This window comes from Leucoraja erinacea, chromosome 1, assembly GCF_028641065.1.
Source record: "Leucoraja erinacea ecotype New England chromosome 1, Leri_hhj_1, whole genome shotgun sequence".
NCBI classification, from domain to species: Eukaryota; Metazoa; Chordata; class Chondrichthyes; order Rajiformes; family Rajidae; genus Leucoraja; species Leucoraja erinaceus.
In genome coordinates, this window is record NC_073377.1 from 107,210,611 (window position 1) to 107,231,062 (window position 20,452).

Sequence of the window (20,452 nt, forward strand, 5' to 3'; positions counted from 1 at the left end):
ACTGCTAACAATCTGAAATAAAAGGGATTTTGGGGTCTAGCCATTGGTCGGGAACCATCAATGGAGAGAAAGTTACTGCCACACCTTTCCTTGTGCCAGCATGCTCGGTGAATTAAAATGTTTCCTTACATCTTCTATTCTCATTAGGGTAATTTTCCTAATATGCTTTTTCTCTCGCCACAATTTATGCCTGACTGCAAAACTTCCACAGTTTTTTGTTTTTATTTCAGAATTCCAACATCTGCAATAATTCATTCTGTTTTCTCGAGGTTAACAAGGGGGCTAAAATCAATCCGCATTCGATGTTGTTTGATGATTCAGCTTTCTTTTTAGGAATGCAAACAGTCGTTATGATGAGCATAAATACAAACTGCTGGAGGAACTCAGACTGAAGAAATGTCCTGACCCCAAACAGTCCACTATATCCACAGATGCTGCCCGACTCGCTGAGCTAATCCAGTATTATTGCTCAAGATTTCAGTATCTGCAGTTTCTTCTGTCTCAAGTTGTTATGATGAATCACACAATTTATTTTATATTTTGAAGTACATTGGGCACGGTATATGTTTAAATCCTGAAAGTCCGCGTATACTGAGTAATAAATAAAAGGCGTTATAACTTGTCTTTGAAGCAGGCGCCTTTCAGATCAAGTAAAAACCTTGTTACTATTTGGTGCACTACTGAAATGGAATTTCTACATTATATAGGCTAACAAAACACCCAAATGTATCGTGCAAACAGTGAGTCATTGAGTGCGGGCTGCAAGAGGTCCCGTCCTGACCGACTGGGTGGGGTCTGCAGGTAATTGATGCTGAAACTTACCAAGTGTCTGGGAGCTGGTAGGTTCCCGCCTCACCGCCGGTTTCCTCCCACATTCGGTTTGTAGGTTAATTGGCTTCGGTAAAGATTGTAAATTGTTCCGTGTGTAGGAATAGTGTAAGTGTGTGGGATCGGCGGGCCTGTTTCCGCGCTGTATCTCCAAACTAAACTAAACTAAAGTAAACCTCCACGGGTCACACTTGCCTGAAGAGAGTGAGAGCGGGCGCTGATTTGTGAGCGATTTCCGACCGTGAACACCATGCCGGAGTCAAAGAAAACGGAGAAGTACGTGCTGTTGAACGACGACTCTGAGACGGAGGAGTTCAACAAGATGAACATGTCCCTGATGGACGGTGGATCGGAGAAGAACGGGTAAGGACAAGTCGCGACCAGCGGCACACTAGGTAGTAACTGCTTTCCCAAACAAAAATAAACCATGTGCAGGAAGGAGCCGCAGATGCTGGTTTACACCGAGAATAGACACAAAATGCTGGAATAACTCGGCGGGACAGGCAGCGTCTCTGGAGGGAGGGAAGGAATAGGTGACGTTTTGGATCGAGACTTCATTTTGCTCTGGTAGTGTTTTACACACAGAACGGGCAAACTAGGTGGAGTTGCGGCTCCACCATGGTGGAGAACCAGACTTGCGGCTCTTTCTCCAACACGAAATACTGGGTGGACTCAGCGGGCCGAGCAGCATCTGGGAAGGGAATAGACGGGCGAAGTTTCGCGGTGGGACCCTCCTCCAGGTCCGCTGAGTTCAACCAGTCCTCTGTGTTTTGCTCAGAATTCCAGCATCTGCCGTTTTTTTTGTATCTTCAAAGGTTACTGCGATATTGCAGCCCTGTTGGGTGTTGTTCTTTCTTGGGGACCTTGAAGAAACTTTGGTCTTGTTTCACAGAAGAGCAAACAAATTATCCTCACTGCCTTCACCAATAGCTGTTCTGCAGTCAATATCATGAGCCATTATTATTTAGTGATTCGTGATAACTTGCACATATTGCAAGGTCTTGTTTGTACGATAGTTAAGAATCCCACAAAAGTGCAAATATTTTAAATATCCTATGAATATTGAAGTTTTGAGGCCATTCTGGCATGGACGTTGAAGGTGATTATGGTGTGTGTGTGTGTGTCCAGGTTAAGGCAGGACTCCATCCCTCTGAACTGTAATTGTTTACAAGTCAGAATTGCGGTCACCAACAGAGTTGCCAGCGGCATAAGATGCTACAGGCGCGTCGGCCAGTACATCCACCCACCCGCCTCTCAAATGCATGTTCGTATGTAAGGGCTGCACATAGATAAGGGATTCGTAACCTAGAACAACCATTCCCTTTGGTCTGGATCCTTGTAGGAATCCCTAGGATAGAATGACCTGACTCAGATAGTCATACAGTATAGAAACAGGCCCTTCGGCCCAACTTGCCCATGCCGATCATCTACATTAGTCCCAACTCCCCACGTTTGTCCCACATCGCTCCTTCTTAACCATGTACCTTCCAAATAAAATTCCCATACACTCCCAAATAAAATTCCCATACACTCCCAGATAAAATTCCCATACACTCCCAGATAAAATTCCCATACACTCCCAGAACATTTTCAAGCTAGTAATGACTAATAAAGTGTAGGAAGGAACTACAGGTGCTGGTTTAAACCGTAGACACAAAAATGCTGGAGTAACTCAGCCGTATAGACAGCATCTCTGGTGAAAAGGAATAGGTGATGTTTTCGGGTTGAGACCTTTCTTCTGACTGTAATAAAATGTTTCATGGTATTTGTACATGGCTGGTAACGATATACGTTTCATTAGTTTAATTATGGATAGTGTGTTAGTGACTTCAATGAAATGAAATAATTACAGTAAGTATATGGGGAGCGGTAGGATATTGGCAACATAGCAAATTGGCCCCTTCGACCCAGAGATCAACTTGCAGATAGTTCTCAGAAATTGAGCCCATACATAACCCAGGGGTTTAGAATTGCAATGTGGCCATTCAGGATCATGTTGGGCAATGCTTCTTCACACGGAGGATGGCTCACATTGGGAACAATTTATCACTAGAGGCATTAAAATTTCAAAATGAGGTCATTAATAGAGTGATTTTATGCAAGTGAAACAGATCCATGACGTGAAACTGGAGGTAAGATTTTAGAACAGTCAGGATTGTGTTAAACAATACTGCAAGCCTTTTCCCATTCACAAGTTCCTTAAGTAATGGACCTCCTTGATCAGTTCCATATGTGACGATCATAACAATGCTGAAACCCCTCCAAAACAAGTTACTATGCATTTACCATCAATAATTGTTCTGCCCCAATATGCACATGCATACTTTTACCCTCCAAATATCACACTTCTTGCTTATTACCAGCTTTAGTCAGAAAACAGAGGCATTTGAAAGTCGGGCATTCTGAGGAAAGAGAAGCAGAATTAACGTTTCACATCAATGTTCTGATAATGGCCTGAAATTTTAACCTTCTTGCTGCCTGTCTTGTCATCTGAGCCCATTTTAAATGACACCAATTTTAGAAATTAAAAGTTTAGAAGCAATATTACACGATTCCAAACATTCACATTAGAACAACACCTTGGCACTGAACCAAAGAAAACCATTAAAACTGGTTACTAAAAGCTTTGTCAAGTAAATGACTACTCAGGAGTTTTAAAGAAAGAAGTAGTAGGAACAAAGAAAATTAGGGCAAGCTGAGTGATGACACATCCATGAATGATGGTGGCTGTGTACACACAAGAGACAAGAGTTGGATGAGTAGAACATTATTAGAAGGCTGCAGGACTGGAGAATGCTGTAGGACTAGGGAGGAAGCATGCCATGGAGAATTTTAAATACAAGGGTAGAAGTCTTAAAATTAGTTTGATGGTGGGGGACACAACAGACAATGGATGAGCTCAAGTGCATGAAATGTCCAAGATGGAAAGCTGACCAGGACAATTGTGGAATCTTGTATGTCTCAGCTATTATGCTTGCATTGGCAATGCTTCTGAAGGCTGATTGTAGTACTGATTGTATTATTGCACATAGCTATAGCGGTGAAATATATCAATCCACTTCAGTGCTGTCAGCATTTTACCTGTAATACTAAGAACACAAAACTTAATAAAACTCGCAAACTGTTGGATTGTATCTTGATTAATGCATCAGGTGTGTGGAACACATTAGTGCAATATAACTGGAGCAAAGGTGTGATGACATTGTGATAGTAATTACATTTTTTCTTTCTATTGTAGGAGAAAATATACTGCAAGTAAAGCTGGCAGATGTTCTGCTTGGTGTCAGCCACAGTGGGTTTGTCACAGTTTTTTCATCTTTGTCCTCCTCACAACTCAAGTATTTTTGTTTCTCTGTATACTGAAGCTGCACCAGGAAATACAGATGATAAAGACGGAGCAAACCATCGGTAAGCAAAACGTAGAGATACAAGCCAATCACTTCAAACTGTTATGCAAATAAATTAACTTATTTTACCATTGCTTGATTAAAGTTCAAGTTGGGGTATAAAAATATACACAATTATCTTAATTACAGTTTTCCAGCCTTAGATTTGAACAAAACTGATAATGAAATCGAGGTTGATTTATGATAATGAAATCGAGGTTGTTACAAATCTCATTCAAAATCAAATTAAATGCAGGATTGTGGAGAAGGTTCAGGGGAATAGGATAGCTCTTTGAAAGAGCTAATATAGCATCTTGGATTGTGCAATTCTGAGAATGTATGATATAACATGTACAGAGAAGGGACCATCAAACTCAAATAATTGCTACCTACATTTTTCTGTCCCACCTCCTGATGTTCTTCATTTCATTAAATTTTGTAACTATTCAAAATGAAAGCATGCAACTTTCTGTTGAACATACAGCTTTAGCTTTACTGATACTACAAGGGGAGGGAGGGGGGGGGGGGGATGGATGAATGCTGAAAACAGGAGAATTCAAAACAGCTTAAACCAAATTAACGCATCAAGCAAAAATATACTTTTTTTAAATGAAATGATAATTTTCTTTGAAACTCCTTAGATACCATCAATTAATACAAAGGTAAAAATAAACCACATATCTGCTCTCATCTTTACAATCAAGAGTCAGTGACCTAATTAAATTGAATGTGCTCTCTCTCACTACATGTGACAGACAGGTGTGCCATTGATGGGGACAGCCCTTCAATTCAGGACATTAGTCACTCTTGCGGCTGGCCTTGAAGGTTGGCTTTAGTAGATCAATTCCAATTTCCACTCTGGAATGCATTGATCCTAAAACGAAGGGTGAAATGTCTGATAAAAGCAGAATTAAACCACATGTCATGGCAACATCTTTAGTTTTTGGCGAGAAAGCAGGAATATGCTATATTGGCACAGACTATCGGAACTTCAACGCAGGTCCTTTTCTGAAAGTACAATTACATGTAATTATCTTCAGTCTCCTACAAACAATGTCAGGCAAAATATTGGGAAAAGTTATGTAAACATAACCTTCCATTCTTCAGTCTGAAAATTTGACCACCATTGAGCAATTTTTGCTGCACTTTTGATAAATTCAGAAATTAAGGTAATGAATAATGTCATGGTAACTTGCAGAATTAATTAAACCTTTCTAATGCAATACTCATTTATTCTCCTGGTTTCATTTACATTTGTGGAGCTCGATTTTACATCAAAACATTATTAAACGTGCAGGGTATTTTTATTTTCTAAAAGCATCAACACACAGATGTGGGGCAATTTTCAATGAGTGATGTTCCAGAAAGAACAATCTGCCCACTGAGAAACTAAGCCACTTTTCAACCATTGATTTCAAAGGGATGTGAGCAAAGGGACAGTGATTCAATGGGTCAACTGATTGCCCATTCATTGATGTTCTGTATGATCTCTAATAACATCAGTCTCTTGCGTTATGTTTCAGCTTTTGAATGATGTTCAAGGCATGCTTTGATCTTTAATGTTAAGAAGTAATTGCATTCGATCACCCGTACCTAAGTTTGTTGCCTGCAAATTTAGCAAAGTAGAACTCCCCAAAAAAAGCTTTGGTTTCTAGTTTCTGTTTGAGGTTTTTTCTGGGGAAAAATATATATCTTTTTCCAACAAAGAAAAGTGACTTCTCATTAGTTATTTTCTACATTTAATCTAAAGAAGGCTGTTAAAACTAACGAAACAGAACTGCAATTGTGTATGAAAAGTCTTGCTGGCTTTACAGATGAAATGTTGATTGATAAATTACAGCTACAAGCAATGAAAGTTTATCAGCTAGCTGCTTAACATAGAACCCAACATAAAGCATAGCACAGGGCAGGAATAGGCCATTTGCCCCACGGTATCTGTGTCAACCATGATGCCAACATTAAACTGCATAATTCAGAATTAAAGAACATTCTTCAGAATTAAAGGATGTTCTTTTAGGAAGGAAGTGAGGAGAAATTTATTTTGTCTGAGGGTGGTAGAATTGTTTGTCACTTAAGGCTTTTGGAGCTAAGTCAGTGGATATTTTTAAGGCAGAGATAGATAGATTCTAGTGCAAATTTCATTGCCATCACTGCATTTTTTAAAACTTTTTTTAAATTTGCCCTGTACATACCTTAAGCATAAAAATATTCTAGATACAAAGTTTTGTCAGTTCAGACATGTTAATGATTAAAATATTTTTATTGTATGATTGCCATGGATATTTACTTGGATTGGGTTGGGTTATTTGGAAAGCAGTTCTAAATAACCATGCACAGCTTTTGGCAAATATTGTTCAAAGGTTTTTCATAGGAATTGTCCATGTGATGTAATATCAAGTCAGTGAGCCATGCGATAGGCCTTTCAGCCCACTGAGTCTATGCTGATCATCAGCCATCTATACTTATTCTATTTTATGCTGATTCCCCCTCAATTTCATCAGAATTCTACCACATTAGAGGCAAGCTACAGTGACTTATTAATCTACCAACCAGCACCACTTTGTGATGTGGGAGGAAACTAGAAAACCTGGAAGAAACCCACGGGTTTACAGCGAGAATGTGCTAACTGCACAGCCAGCACTCGGGATTAGGACTGTGAAGCAGTGCCTCTGTTAGCTGCCTCATTGTGCTTCCCAATGTGTATTACATGGGAGACATTTTAATTTATTTGTGGAATTTTGTAAAGGCTAAGGCTTCAAACTGGAGGCTCCTTTCTCACTTCGGCATACAAACATGAGGGATTTCTGAAAGTAACAATGGTCATTTTTGTCTGTAAATTCAGAAAGGAAATGTGATTGCATGGCGCACTGGTGCAGCTAGTAGAGTCACAGCCCAGAGACCCAAACCCAATCCTGACCTTGGGTGCTGTCAGTGTGGAGTTTGCAGGTTCTCCCTCGGTCCACTTGGGGTTTTCTCACAGTGCTCTAGTTGCCCCCCCCCCCCACATCCCAAAGGTCACATAGGTTAGGAGTCAATTGAGCATTGTAAATTGGCACATGGTGACTAGTAGAATTTGGGGGACTTGATAGGAATGTGGGGAAAATAAAACAAATGGGACAAGAGCAGAGGGATCTTGGAGTGCAGGTACATAGTTTCTTGGAAGTGGCATCACAGGTAGACAGGGTGGTCAAAAAGGCTTTTGGCACATTGGCCTTCATCAGTCAGATAATTAAGTATAGAAGTTGGGAGGTCATGGTTTAGTTAAATAATACATTGGTGAGGCCACATTAAGAGTATTATGTTAAGTTTTGGTCACCATGTTAGAGGAAATATGTTGTCAAGCTGGAACGGGTGCAGAGAAGATTACAAGGATGTTGCCAGGTCTCGAGGGCCTGAGCAATAGGGAAAGGTTGAGCAAGCTAGGACTTTATTCCTTGGAGTGCTGGAGGATGAGAGGTGATCATATGGAGTTGTACAAAATCATGAGAGGAAAAATTGCAGTATTTTGCCAAGAATAGGGGAATCGAGAACTAGAGGACACGGGTTTAAGGTGAGGATGGAAAGATTTAATTGGAACCTGACTGGCCACTTTTTTACATAAAGTGAGTAGTGGGCGTATAAAATGAGCTGTTGGAGGAGGTAATCGAGGCAGGTACTATCACAACGTTTCAGAAACATTTTGACAGATATGTGGTTTGGAGAGATATGGGCCAAATGCCAGTCAGGTGGAACTAGTGTTGATGGGGCATATTGGTTAGCATGGGCAAGTTGAGCTGAAGGATCTGTACTGTGTTGTGACTGTAAATGGAGCATTAGTGTGAATTGATGGTTGGTCTGAACCCGAAGGACTGAATACTCTATTTCTGTGCATATTCCTCTATTACTCACCAAATAAATGAGTTTGTAACACAGAATTATTTTATCTAAATGCCTGTTGAGCAGCGTAATTATTCTGCAAAGTAATTAGAATCACTGTAGAGTTGCTTGAAATATAGCGACAGTTGTCTCGTTTGACATTAGCACTCATACTTTCCATATTTATAACCCAAATCGTGCAATCTTACATTTAAAAAGTACTTCCATACATTTAAATTTAAATTGTCGAAGATGCAAAGCAACTGGATTGGTTAGTGCCCATTTTTCATGAGTATATTGTGTAATGGGAGATCTAACATAAGATAGATTGTACTAGTGATCACTGAGTTGAAACCATTGCCAGTGGGAATTTAGACATTGGGATTCTGTTTTAGTGCATGCCTCTCTCTGCAGGCAAGTCATCCTAACTTTACTTCAAACATCTTCTGGGCCAACTTCTGGGGGATTTTTCTTCATTAGTGAGAAAAACAGAACCTATGTAACATTAAAATTTGTGAAATCCATTTGTATTGCTTTATGCAAATTCTAGATAGCAATTAATTTGTCTAGTAGTTGACGAATATGATACAACTTTGAGATCCAGAGTGAAGAGAATTAATTTATTCTGAATTAGGATTTTCAGAAATGTTCAAATTGATGATATCAATTTGCATAATATCATTTTACACGGAATAGGAAATTTTAGGCTAAAAACAACTGATCCCAATGTTTTTAAAAAGTAGCAAATTGTTAATCAGTCCAGATAGAATCTGACATCAACATCTATATGAGTAGAAGAAAAGATTTATAAATAGAATTAAAAGTACATATGTTTTTAAAAAAGGAAAGATTTGCTTTGAATGTTATAATTAGGTGCCTTAGACTGTTCCCATTGAAATTGTGACTTGGAATTGAAAGCATCAGAATTAATTGCAGCAGATGTTTTACTAACCTTGTGTTCAATGTGATCCATATTTTATGATGTTACATTAAAATATTCTCCTTCATGGGCAATGCCTAATTTCCCTTCCCAGCCTTTTCGTCTTTACCATTATCCACATTATGCAGTTGTACACACCAATGTAGAGATTCCTTAATATGCTTGGTCTCCCATTGAGAGAAATTACACAAGCTGCAGTCCATTGTTTACCAGATAAAATGCAAATTGGTTCAGCAGCATTCATTAAAGTTAACAGAGAAATAGAACCAAATGAACCAATAGAATAAGTCGATATAATTTCATCTGTTCAAAATATTTAGTTCCATGCTTATTCGTAATCAAAGCCTCTGCTTCACTCAACAGCCAAGACGTCAACTGAGTGTTTTTTTTCCCAAATTAGTTTTCTGAAATTTTGCCTGTGCTTTATTACTTTTTCTGCTTGTGGGCATCCTAGTATCTCCTCAATCTTCTAAACACTTCTCAATGCTGAGAACAAAAAGCCTTTCATAATGTCCCACATAAAAGGTTAGTGTTTAAAATTTTAATGCATGTTATTGGAGGTAATGTATTTCTGTGGATTGACAACTGATTGACAGAAATGAAACAGACGAGGAATAAACAGGTTTCTCTTGGGTGCCGGATACTAACTAGCAGAGTAGCAGAGCATCCGTGCTTGGGCCTCAGACATTCCTGATATAGAAACATAGAAAATAGGTGCAGGAGTAGGCCATTTGACCCTTCGAGCAGGAACCGCCATTCAATCTGATCATAGCTGATCATCCAAAATCAGTACCCTGTTCCTGCTTTTTCCCCCCTATCCCTTGATTCCGTTAGCCCCAAGAACTATATTTTCACACAGAGAGTGGTGAATCTCTGGAATTCTCTGGAATTCTCTCCGGTCACATTTAGAGTACTCTGTACCGATCTTAAGCCAGCACCTGGCGACTTGGACAGATGGAACGAGTGACAAACATACTACAGATACAATATAAAATGGATAAATCTACCTGTCTCAATACAAAACCAATGGGGAAAATGCTGGAAGATGGGATTTATGTGGATGGGTGCCCACTGGTCAGTTTGGAAATGGTGGGCCAAATGGTCCATGCTGTATGGCTCCATGAATCAAAAGTGGGTGATGATTACTTATTAATCATAACTAACCTGACTGGATGTATGTCGATAGAGGGAAAAGAACAAAGACAACAAAAATGTTAAAGTAATGTTACAAATGCTGGATTATATTGTATAGCTGCAGATGCGTGAGACCATATAGATTACTAGAGGGATATGGGCTAAATATGAGCAAACGGGCCTAGCCCAGGATGCCAACTGGACAAATTGGGCCAAAGGGGTTGTTTGCATATCGCAATTCTACGACTCTGTTTGAACTTCTGTTTGCAGTAAAATCAGAAAATGCTATAAATGTTGAGCACATGACAATATCCATAGAGAGAGAGATATCCCTTTCTATGGAGAGGGAAACAAGTGCTAATATTTAGGTAGAAGACCCTTCATCATTACTGTGTGTTTAATATTTTCTGTTCTGCATCAGATTCTTTGGATCTGTATTCTTTTTTATGTTTGGTATTTGAAAATCTGAAATAAAAGAGAATGCTGGATATACTCAGGTGAGGCAACATTTATGGAGGGGCAAGACTAAAGTTAATATTCAATATCTCTCCATATTTACAGTGGGTCAACATGAAACACCAACTCTGTTTCCACTGCAGATAATGCCTGACTTGAGTACTTTCAGGATTTCAGATTTCCAGCATTTGGAGTTGTTTTTAACCATATAACCATATAACAATTACAGCACGGAAACAGGCCATCTCGACCCTTCTAGTCCGTGCCGAACACATAATCTCCCCTAGTCCCATATACCTGCGCTCAGACCATAATCCTCCATTCTTTTCAAGTCCATATAACTATCCAATTTATTTTTAAATGATAAAACGAACCTGCCTCCACCACCTTCACTGGAAGCTCATTCCACACAGCTACCACTCTCTGAGTAAAGAAGTTCCCCCTCATGTTACCCCTAAACTTCAGTCCCTTAATTCTCATGTCATGTCCCCTTGTTTGAATCTTCCCTACTCTCAGTGGGAAAAGCTTTCCCACGTCAACTCTGTCTATCCCTCTCATCATTTAAAAAACCTCTATCAAGTCCCCCCTTAACCTTCTGCGCTCTAAAGAATAAAGCCCTAACTTGTTCAACCTTTCTCTGTAACTTAGTTGCTGAAACCCAGGCAACATTCTAGTAAATCTCGTCTGTACTCTCTCAATTTTGTTGACACCCTTCCTATAATTAGGCGACCAAATTTGTACACCATACTCCAGAATTGGCCTCAGCAATGCCTTGTACAATTTTAACATTACATCCCAACTTCTATACTCAATGCTCTGATTTATAAAGGCCAGCACGCCAAAAGCTTTCTTTACCACCCTATCTACATGAGATTCCACTTTCAGGGAACTGTGCACAGTTATTCCCAGATCCCTCTGTTCACCTACATTCTTCAATTCCCTACCATTTACCATGTACGTCCTATTTTGATTTGTCCTGCCAAGATGTAGCACCTCACACTTATCAGCATTAAACTCCATCTGCCATCTTTCAGCCCACTCTTCCAACTGGCATAAATCTCTCTGTAGACTTTGAAACTCTACTTCATTACCCGCAACTCCACCTATGTTAGTATCATCTGCATACTTACTAATCCAATTTACCACACCATCATCCAGATCATTGATGTACATGACAAACAACAGTGGACCCAACACAGATCTCTGTGGCACCCCACTCGTCACTGGCCTCCAACCTGACAAACAACCATCCACCATTACACTCTGGCATCTCCCATTCAGCCACTGTTGAATCCATCTTGCTACTCCACCATTAATACCCAACCATTGAACCTTCTTAACCAACCTTCCATGAGGAACCTTGTCAAAGGCCTTACTGAAGTCCATATACACAACATCCACTGCTTTACCCTCATCAATTTCCCGAGTAACATCTTCAAAAAATTCAAGAAGATTAGTTAAACATGACCTTCCAGGCACAAATCCATGTTGACTGTTCCTAATCAGACCCTGTTTATCCAGATGCTTATATATAATATCTCTAAGTATTCTTTCCATTAATTTGCCCACCACTGACATCAAACTAACAGGTCTATAATTGCTAGGTTTACTCTTAGACCCCTTTTTGAACAATGGAACAACATGCGCAGTACGCCAATCCTCCGGCACTATTCCCGTTTCTTAGCTTTTAGCTTAGCTTAGCTTTTAGCTTTTCAATTAATAAAATACAAGATCTACCACAACTCATGTAGTCATTGGAGAAACCCACTTAACAGCAATAGTGTAGTTAAACTATTATGAGGAAAGGAGCAAGCCTGGAACTGAATATTGACCTAATTGAGAAGATACTCGTGTTTCTATTCCAATATCTTTGTAAGGATCTATTACGGAAACCATGACTTTAGGTCTGTTATTATTTGGCTACAAAGAAAAGATTGGATTCAGGTGGGATCATTTGTTCTGCAGCCCCACAAAGCTCAGCCGGTGTTGGAAATGGTGATATCTGAGACCTACTTTAAGTAGAAGGGGACTTTTGTTCCCTGGTACTGGGTTAATCAATAGAGCTTTATTAGCCGAGTAGGTAAAGTAAAGAGTTTTTTTATGAGATAGCTTGCAGGGAAAACACAAGATGACGATGATTAAATTACAAGATAACGAATTGAAGACAGATAGCTCATTGAGTTAGAAGTGGCTATCTATGTCAAAAGAATGCATAAGTAATATTCTGCTGTTGAGATTGTTGGACTTTAATGAATACCCTGTAATTATACTTTTATATGCAGCTGTAACCAATGCTGAACTATTTAACTGCCATGTACTTTGTGGATGTTAAAGTTTCAGTTTGATTTCTATGTGAATAATGTTTATTGTCTCTCACACACATATAATACATAAACAATAGGTGCAGGAGTAGGCCATTCGGCCCTTCAATGTGATCAATGTGCCAGCACTGCCATTCAATGTGATCATAGCTGATCATCCACAATCAGTACCCCGTTCCTGCCTTCTCCCCATATCCCTTGATGATGTTAGCCCTAAGAGCTCTATCTAACTCTCTTTTGAATGCATCCAGTGAATCTTCTTCCACTGCCTTCTGAGGCAGAGAATTCCACATATTCACAACTCTCTGTGTGGAAAATGTATTTCCTCATCTCAGTTCTAAATGGCTTATTCTTAAACTGTGGCCTCTGGTTCTGGACTCCCCCAACATCAGGAACATGTTTCCTGCATCCAGCATGTCCAATCCCTTAATAATTTTATATATTTCTATAAAATCACCTTTCATCCTTCCAAATTCCAGTGACTACAAGCCCAGTCTTTCCAATCTTTCATCATATGACAGTCCCGCCATCCCAGGCAAAACCTCTTGAACCTACTCTGCACCCTCAATAGCAAGAATGTGCTTCCTCAAATTAGGAGACCAAAACTGCACACAATACTCCAAGTGTGGTCTCACCAGGGCTCTGTACAACTGCAGAAGGACCTCTTCGCTCCTATACCAAACTCCTCGCGTTATGAAGGCCAACATGCCATTAGCTTTCTTCACTGCCTGCTGTACCTGCATGCCTACTTTCAGTGACTGATGTACAAGGACACCCAGGTCTCGTAGTACTTCCCCTTTTCCTAACTTGACACCATTCAGATAATAATCTGCCTTCCTGTTCTAGCCACCAGTGGATAACCTCACATTTATCCACATTATACTGCATCTGCCATGCATCTGCCCACTCACCCAACCTGTCCAAGTCACCCTGCATCCTCGTAGCATCCTCTTCACAGTTCACACTGCCACCCAGCTTTGTGTCATCTGCAAAATCGTTAATGTTTTAATTCCTTCATCTAAATCATTAAAGTATATTGTAAATAGTTGCGGTCCCAGCACCGAGCCTTATGGTACCCCACTAGTCAATGCTTGCCATTCTGAAAGGGACCAGTTAATCCCTACTCTGTTTCCTGTCTGCCAACCAATTTTTTATACATGTCAATACCCTACCTCCAATACCATGTGCTCTAATTTTGCCCACTAATCTCCTGTGTGGGACCTTATCAAAGGCTTTCTGAAACACTACATCCACTGGTTCTCCCCTTGTCCATTTTACTTGTTACATCCTCAAATTCCAGAAGATTTGTCAAGCATGATTTCCCCTTCGTAAATCCATGCTGACTTGGACCGATCCTGTTACTGCTATCCAAATGTGCCACTATTACATCTTTAATAATCAACTCCAGCACCCTGCCCACCACTGATGTCGGGCTAACTGGTCTACAATTCCCTGCTTTCTCTCTCCCTCCTTTCTTTAAAAAGTGGGATAACATTAGCTACCCTCCAATCCACAGGAACTGATCCAGAATCTATAGAACATTGGAAAATGATCACCAATGCATCCACTTTTTCTAGAGCTACCTCCTTGAGTACCCTAGGATGCAGACCATCAGGCACTGGGGATTTACCATCCTTCAGTCCCATCAGTCTACCCAACACCTTCCTGACTAATATGAATTTCCTTCAGTTCCTCCTTCACCCTCTGTCCCCCAGTACATCTGGGAGATTGTTTGTGTCTTCCTTAGTGAAGATTGATCCAAAGTATCTGTTCAACTCGTCTACCATTTCCTTGTTCCACAAAATAAATTCACCTTTTTTTGTCTTCAAGGGACCCACATTTGTCTTAACTATTTTTTTTTCCTCTTCACATACCCAGTGAAGCTTTTACTATCCTCCTTTATATTCTTGGCTAGCTTACCTTCGTACTTCATCTTTTCTCCCCGGATTGCCTTTTTAGTTACCTTCTGTTGATCTTTAAAAGTTACCCATTCCTCTGGCTTCCCGCTCATCTTTGCTATGTTATACGTCTTCTCTTTTATTTGTATACTGTCCTTGACTTCCCTTGTCAGCCACGGTCGCCTCTTATTCCCCTCAGAATCTTTCTTCCGCTTTGGAATGAAATGATCCTGCATCATCTGGAATATTCCCAGAAATACCCGCCATTGCTGTTCCACCATCATCCCTGCCAGGATCCCTTTCCAGCCAACTTTAGCCTGCTCCTCCCTCATGCCTCCATAGTCCCTTTGTTTAACTAATACTGACACTTCCGATTTTACCTTCTCCCTCTCAAATTGCAGATTAAAACATCATATTATGGTCACTATCTCCTAATGGTACCTTTACCTTGAGTTCCCTCATCAAATCCGGTTCATTACATAACACTAAATCCAGAGTTGCCCTCTCCCTGGAGTCCAATACAAGCTGCTCTAAGAATCCATCATGGATGCACTCCATAAACTCCCTTTCTTGGGGTCCAGTACCAACCTGATTTTCCCAGTATATCTGCATGTTGAGATCTCCCATAACCACTGTAGCATTATCTTTGTTACATGCCAAATTTACCCCCTGATGCAACTTGTACCGTATATCCAAGCTACTGTTTGGGGGCCTGTAGATAACTCCCATTAGGGTTTGTGCCCTTGCAATTTCTCAGTTCTATCCACAATGACTCTAAATTATTGATTCTATGTCACCCCTTGCAAGGGACTGAATTTCATTCTTTATCAACAGAGCTACCCCACTCCCTCTGCCCTTCTTTTCGATAGGACGTATACCCCTGAATATTCAGTTCCCAGCTCTGATCCTCTTGCAGCCATGTCTCTGTAATTCCCACATCATATTCACCAATTTCTAACTGAGCCTCAAGCTCATCCACTTTATTATACTTTGCGCATTCATATATAACACTTTTAATTTGGTATTCACCTCCACTCCTCTCACGCCGGTTCCTATTTCACCTGACCTTATTCACTTGTCCCTTCTTGAACTTTCCCTCCCATTAATTCGGGTGTATTTCATAACTTTTCCTGTACTATCTTCCCGTTTAACTCCATCCTTATATTCCCAATTTGGCAATCCCTTCCCCCTGCTATTTAGTTTAAACCCACCCGTGTAGCACTAGCAAACCTGCCTGCCAGAATGTCAGTCCCCCACCAGTTAAGGTGTAACCCGCCCCTTTTGTACAGGTCACCCCTACCCCAGAAGAGATCCCAGTGTTCTAGAAATCTAAATCCCGGCTCCCTGCACCACCCCCTCAGCCACATATTCAGATCCCCTATCTCCCTGTTCCTACCCTCACCAGCAAGTGGAACTGGAAGCAATCCAGAGATAACCACCCTAGAAGTCCTGTTTGTCAGCCTTCTTCCTAAATCTCAACTCGCGTTGTAGAACCTCCTTCCTCTTCTTCCCAACTTCATTTGTGCCTACATGCAAAACCACTCCCGGCCGCTCACCCTCCCTCTCCAGGATGTTCTGAAGTCGGTCCAAGACATCTTGAACCGTGGCACCAGGGAGGCAAGACACCATGCTCGAGGCTCGCCTGCCTCTACAGAATCTCATTCCGCACCTTGGACAATGGAGTCACCCACCACCATGGCTCTGCCTGACATCGGTCTCGCCGGTTGAGTCTCATCGATAGAATTGGAGCCACCGACCTGTCCGCCGCTCGGACTGGTAGCGTTGTCTGCCCTGACAGCTCCCAAGAGGGCGTACCTGTTTGCAAGAGGAACTTCCACCGAGATCTCTTGCACCCACTTTGTCCTCTTTCTTTCCGTCCCTATCTGTCGCACCTCCTGTACTCTTGGAGTGAAGAACTGACTGTAGATCATGTCCAGGAAGGTTTTGTCTTCCCGGATGGACTGCAGGTCATCCAGTTGCTGCTCCAGTTCCCTAACTCGGTCATTGAGGAGCTGCTCCTGCACCTGGACACATAATTGATCAACTAAATAAGAGGGGGCCACAACCAATGGTAGTATGGGATGTAGTACCAATTAACTTGGTGACAAGCAGTGTGACACCTAAAATGAAGCAAAAGGGATGATTTAAGTTGTGCAAACTTTGTACTCCGATTAAACATTATATTCTTAGTAAGTGGATCAAATAATTAATTAACAGTTTATACTAAATGTTGAATGTGAACTTCCACCCAGCAGTTTTACTTTGTAGATAACAAAAATGTGGTTTCTACAAGTAAACAGTGTAATGCAGAGAGCAAGTGGGACGGCTGTCATTCACTATGCTCCACTCAGAAGAGCAATCACTATGTAAAACAGTTAGATGCTGGATCAGATCTTGCCAACACCAGTTCTTCCCCCTTCCCCCATTCGTAACAAGGACTGAGTCCCCCTTGTCCTCACATTCCACTCCATGAGCCGTCGCATACAGCATATAATCACCCAACATTTTCGCCACCTCCAACGGGATCCCACTATGCGCCACATCTTCCCATCTCCACCCCTTTCTGCTTTCCGCAAAGACCATTCCCTCAAACTCCCTGGTCAACTCGTCCCTTCCTTCCCAAACCACCTCCTCCCCAGGTACTTTCCCCTGCAACTGCAGGAGATGCAACACCTGTCCCTTTACTTCCGCCTCAACTCCATCCAAGAACCCAAACAGTCTTTCTGGGTGAGGCAGAGGTTCACTTGCAACTCCTCCAACCTCATCTACTGTATCCACAGTTTCAGCTGTCAACTTCTCTACATCGGCGAGACCATGCGCAGGCTCGGCGATCTTTTCACTGAACACCTTCGCTCAGTCCATCTTAACCTACCTGATCTCCCGCTGGCTCAACACTGCAACTCCCTTTCCCATTCCCAATCTGACCTTTCTGTCCTGGGCCTCCTCCATTGTCAGAGTGAGGCCTAGGACAGCGCAAATTGAAGGAACAGCACCTCGTATTTTGCTTGGGTAGTTTACACCCCAGCGCAGGGATGTCAAACTAATTTTAACTCATTTTAGGTCACGGGCAAAATGCGACTTCCTGTGTGCTGGATCGCGGCGCATATGCGTGAACGCAGTCTGATCCAGCACCGTGGACAGCTGCAGCACGCTCTGGCATCAGGGAAATCTTCCTGGGGGCTGGGACGGACCCCTTTGTGGGCCGCATCTGGCCCGCGGGGTGTGAGTTTGACACCCCTGCCCCAGCGGTATGAACATTGACTTCTCTAACCAGATAGCCCTTGCTTTCCCTCTCCATCCCCTTCCCCTTCCCAGTTCTCCCAGCAGTCTTACTTTTCTCTGCCTACATTCTATCTTTGTCCCACTCCCTCCCCTGACATCAGTCTGAAGAAAGTCTTCGAAATGTCGCCCATTCCTTCTCTCCATAGATGCTGCGTCACCCGCTGAGTTACTCCAGCATTTTGTGTCTATATTTCACCTAGAATCTCCACTGGTGGACCTGCTCACCTACTTACTTGGTTCAGATATGGAGTTGTATTGTAGTTTTGTTCACTAACTTTCAATTTATGGGAGATTAACTTTAAACTCTCTTACCTCCATCTGATATTCTCTGTATGAACAAGGGAACTGGGACATTACCTGTGGTAAAACTCCACAATTTAAGATTTGTAATATTTTAAAAAAATCATATATGGTTAAAGTGCACATTGTCAGATCTTAATGAAGGCCATTTTTATACATTTTGGTTTCACCGTGTAGAAATTACAGCTGTGTTTATACATAGTGTCCTTCCCCCCCCCCCCCCCCCCCCCCCCCCCCCCCCCCCCCATTTCAGGAGTGCAGAGGCAAATAAATAAATGATGGGTCTGTCCCAAACATTATGGAGGGCACTGTGCCTCTGTTGAAATGAAATCTTATAGTTTCCAGATTTATGTACCTGTCGGTGCTTTTTAATTGAAGCAATAAAACCAAAATACCATGAACACTGGAAATAAGAAATAAAAGGAGAAAATGCGGAATGATTTAAGATGGTAGCATTTGGGAATAGGAAACTATTCACATTTTGGATTGTAGGCTTGAAACATTAACTCCGTCCCTTTCTTGAACAGTCTGAACTTTTAATTTTCTTGAATTCTTGCATTTCCCACAATATTTGCTTTTAATTAATGCGGATGAATGATCATTGAACAAAGCCTCATTGATGGTTCAGCCTTGAGAATTGGCTTTCACTACTCAACAATTCCTACAGCTAATGTTGAATAACTTTGGTTACATATCAAATGTCCACTTTGGATCAAGCTTATTCATTGACCTGTGCTCTCTTAGTTCCCAATTAAACAATGCCTTGTTTTAAAATTCACATCACTGATTTTAAGTCATTCCATGGTCTTACCCTCCTTAATGACTGCAATTTTTGCCAATGCCATTATTTTCAGATTCCGATTCAGATACAACTTTATTGTCATTGTGCAGTGTACAGTACAGAGACAACGTTCCATTTCCGACCTTGTGTCCATCCCAAGTATGATCCCTTCATTACGCCTGATCTTCCTCTAACTACCAAGGCCCAAAGTGCAGGAATTGCTTTCCATTATTTCTCCATTTCTTTACCTAATTTTCCAACTTTTAATGTATGCCTTGAAACTTACCTCCTTCAAGCTTCTATTTGCAATGCTGTCGTGAAGCATTTAGGGGGCGTTTTGCTGTAATAAAACTGAAAAGTAAATATAGGTTTGTTTTGTGAAGAAACAACAACAATAATATGAATAGCTTCTACAATCTGCATTATGCACCATTAACCATTCCTCTGCTCACGTACCCAACTGAAGATCCTTCTATAATCTGATAACCATCTTCACTATATACATGACCTCTCACTTTAGTGTCATCAGCAAGCTTACTAATTATGCCTTGTACATTGAAATAAACCACAAACTGCAATGGGCCAAGCACTGATCCTTGAGGCACACCATTAGTCACAGGCATCCAGACCAAAAGACATCCTTCCACCATCGCCCTCGGCTTCATGAAGCCTAAATTCTATTCAGTCTGTTGGTTCTCATTTGATCACGTTTGAGCAGTCTACCATGCGGAACCTTGTCAAATGCTTTGCTGAAATCCACATAGACAACTTCTACAACTCTGCCCTCGTCAGCCTTTTTCGTGTTTTATTTTTAAAACCAGCATCTGCAGTGCCTTGCGTCTCTAAATATGTTTTGTCTGTTATATTGCTGTTTATTAGAACCTAGTCAATGGATTGACAACCAGCTTCACAGCGAAGGGACTGGAGTGGATGGAAATGCAAACCTGAACCACAAACTTGAGGATCTAAATAAGAAGGTAATCTCCTTAAACCATGCAAGATACAACTTGTGTCATAATCAGCTGAAATATATTTGGATACAGGTTTTTAATGGCTAGATTTAAATTCTTCTCACCAAATATTTGATATAGTTATCAGGGAGTAGCTAATCTCTCTTCCCAGCAGAAGCAAAGCATGTGCCAAAATGTTGAATAAACCTGGAGATACTAAGCAGAGCAAATATTTGTGAAGAGAGAAATAGTTAACTTTTTATAACATTAGCAACATCAGAGTTGCATCGAAAAAGTTGTGTTTTATGTCATGATGGGATA

At 41.1% G+C, this 20,452-nt stretch overlaps 1 protein-coding gene across 1 annotated transcript in view; it reads left to right on the forward strand.

The window, feature by feature from the left end:
• Positions 1–768: 768 nt before the first annotated feature.
• The window catches only part of LOC129700333 (EF-hand calcium-binding domain-containing protein 14-like), a 46,595-nt gene continuing 26,911 nt past the window's right edge, over positions 769–20,452 (forward strand). Inside the window, exons 1-3 of the mRNA XM_055640733.1 lie at positions 769–1,191; positions 4,067–4,236; positions 20,061–20,158. Of these exons, the coding sequence (XP_055496708.1) occupies positions 1,079–1,191; positions 4,067–4,236; positions 20,061–20,158 (381 nt within the window). The 5' untranslated portion in view covers positions 769–1,078. The remainder of the gene's footprint in view (positions 1,192–4,066; positions 4,237–20,060; positions 20,159–20,452) is intronic.